At 53.7% G+C, this 1,707-nt stretch overlaps 1 protein-coding gene across 1 annotated transcript in view; it reads right to left on the bottom strand.

Moving 5' to 3' along the window:
• The window catches only part of nub1 (negative regulator of ubiquitin-like proteins 1), a gene marked incomplete in the record, with an annotated part of 15,057 nt that overhangs the window by 8,273 nt on the left and 5,077 nt on the right, over positions 1 to 1,707 (bottom strand). The window contains 6 exon segments of the mRNA XM_014030557.1: positions 132 to 318; positions 409 to 515; positions 582 to 670; positions 763 to 918; positions 1,078 to 1,142; positions 1,461 to 1,525. Coding sequence (XP_013886011.1) covers positions 132 to 318; positions 409 to 515; positions 582 to 670; positions 763 to 918; positions 1,078 to 1,142; positions 1,461 to 1,525 — 669 coding nt within the window.

Genomic DNA, 1,707 nt, shown 5'->3' with positions numbered 1-1,707 from the left:
ATTAATTCAGATACAAAACTTTAAATTCTGTTTTTAATTTAGTGAAATTTATTTTCAAACCAATGCATTCAGATTCAGTTCCTGTTGGCTCAGGACTGGTCCCACAGTTCTGGTCCAGATGTTTGTCTCACCTTGATCATGAGCAGCCTCTGCTGCTGCTCTCCGTAGCACTTCAGGAAACACTCCTCGGCTGTCTGCAGGCGGCTCCGCCCGTCCTCCAGGCAGGACAGGGCCTCCAGGGCCCGGTAGCACCACACGATGTCCAGCTGCAGGACGGCGTAGTTGTCCACGGAGCCGAGCAGCGCYGAGCCACACTTACTGCTCACATGAACACAAGCGTTCATCACTTCAACAACTGTGGGAGCTTTTATTGTGAAAGGATGCAGACCCCTCTCCGGTGTGTTTTACCTGAACTGCTGGTCGGCCTGCAGCAGGTGACACAGAGCCTCGTCGTACTGCCTCCTCTTCATCAGAGCGCGACCCTTTTCATGGAACCCCATGGCTAGGATCAGGGCCTGAACAGAACCAAAGATCAGAACCTGAACCACCTGCAGACCAAGAACCCAGAAGACTCCGCCCACCTTCTTCTCCTTGTGAGGGATCTTCAGAGGGTTCCCCTTCTGGTCTGCGATCTCCAGGAACGGCGTGGTTTCTGGATCTTCACTGCCGTCTAAAAGGAAGAGAGATTTTCACAATAAAAGTCCTGAACTAAAGACAGTGTAGAGGTTTGGTCCGTTGGGTCTCTCAGATCCAGGATCTGACCTCTCTCTGACAGGATCTGGAAGCCCTTCTGGGTCCTCTGGAGGCTCTCGCTCTGGTTCTTCTTCTCCTGCTCCTTGTTGAGCTGCTCCGTGTCGCTGACCTTCAGAACCATCACCTTACTGTGGTTCTTCACTCCCTGCTGGGCCAGGGTCTGGTCTGACAGGAGACAGGACAGAAACCTTCAGGACCCTGGTCCAGACCCAGAGTCAGGACCAGGATCCTGGACCAGACCCAGAGTCAGGACCAGGATTCTGGACCAGACCCAGAGTCAGGACCAGGATCCTGGACCAGACCCAGAGTCAGGTCTGGACTCACCGGCACTCAGAGTCCTCCCGTTCAGGATGAGCTTGATGCATTTCAGACTGAACTCCTCCACGATCCTGCAGGAGCACAAACACCTCCTGAGTGACAGAACCACACCTGGACCTGTCTACAGGTGAGTTTACCTGTCCTCTACCTGCTGCACCTGTTTACCTGTCCACCACCTGCTGCACCTGTTGACCTGTCCACCACCTGTTGCACCTGTTTACCTGTCCTCCACCTGCTGCACCTGTTTACCTGTCCTCTACCTGCTGCACCTGTTTACCTGTCCTCCACCTGCTGCACCTGTTTACCTGTCCTCCACCTGCTGCACCTGTTTACCTGTCCTCTACCTGCTGCACCTGTTTACCTGTCCTCCACCTGCTGCACCTGTTTACCTGTCCACCACCTGCTGCACCTCCACATCCAGCCTGGTCTCCAGGAAGTCCTTCTTCTTTGGATCCTAAAAACACAAACATCAACATTAGGCAGGTTTCCCTCAGACCAGTTCTGGACCAGGACTCATGGTCTAACTCAGACCAGTCCTTCGGTTCTGGACCAGGACTCATGGTCTAACTCAGACCACTCCTTCAGTTCTGGACCAGGACTCATGGTCTAACTCAGACCCCTCCTTCAGTTCTGGAC

Source organism: Austrofundulus limnaeus, unplaced genomic scaffold (assembly GCF_001266775.1).
Source record: "Austrofundulus limnaeus strain Quisiro unplaced genomic scaffold, Austrofundulus_limnaeus-1.0 Scaffold1080, whole genome shotgun sequence".
NCBI classification, from domain to species: Eukaryota; Metazoa; Chordata; class Actinopteri; order Cyprinodontiformes; family Rivulidae; genus Austrofundulus; species Austrofundulus limnaeus.
This window is presented reverse-complemented; position numbering and strand designations above follow the sequence as displayed.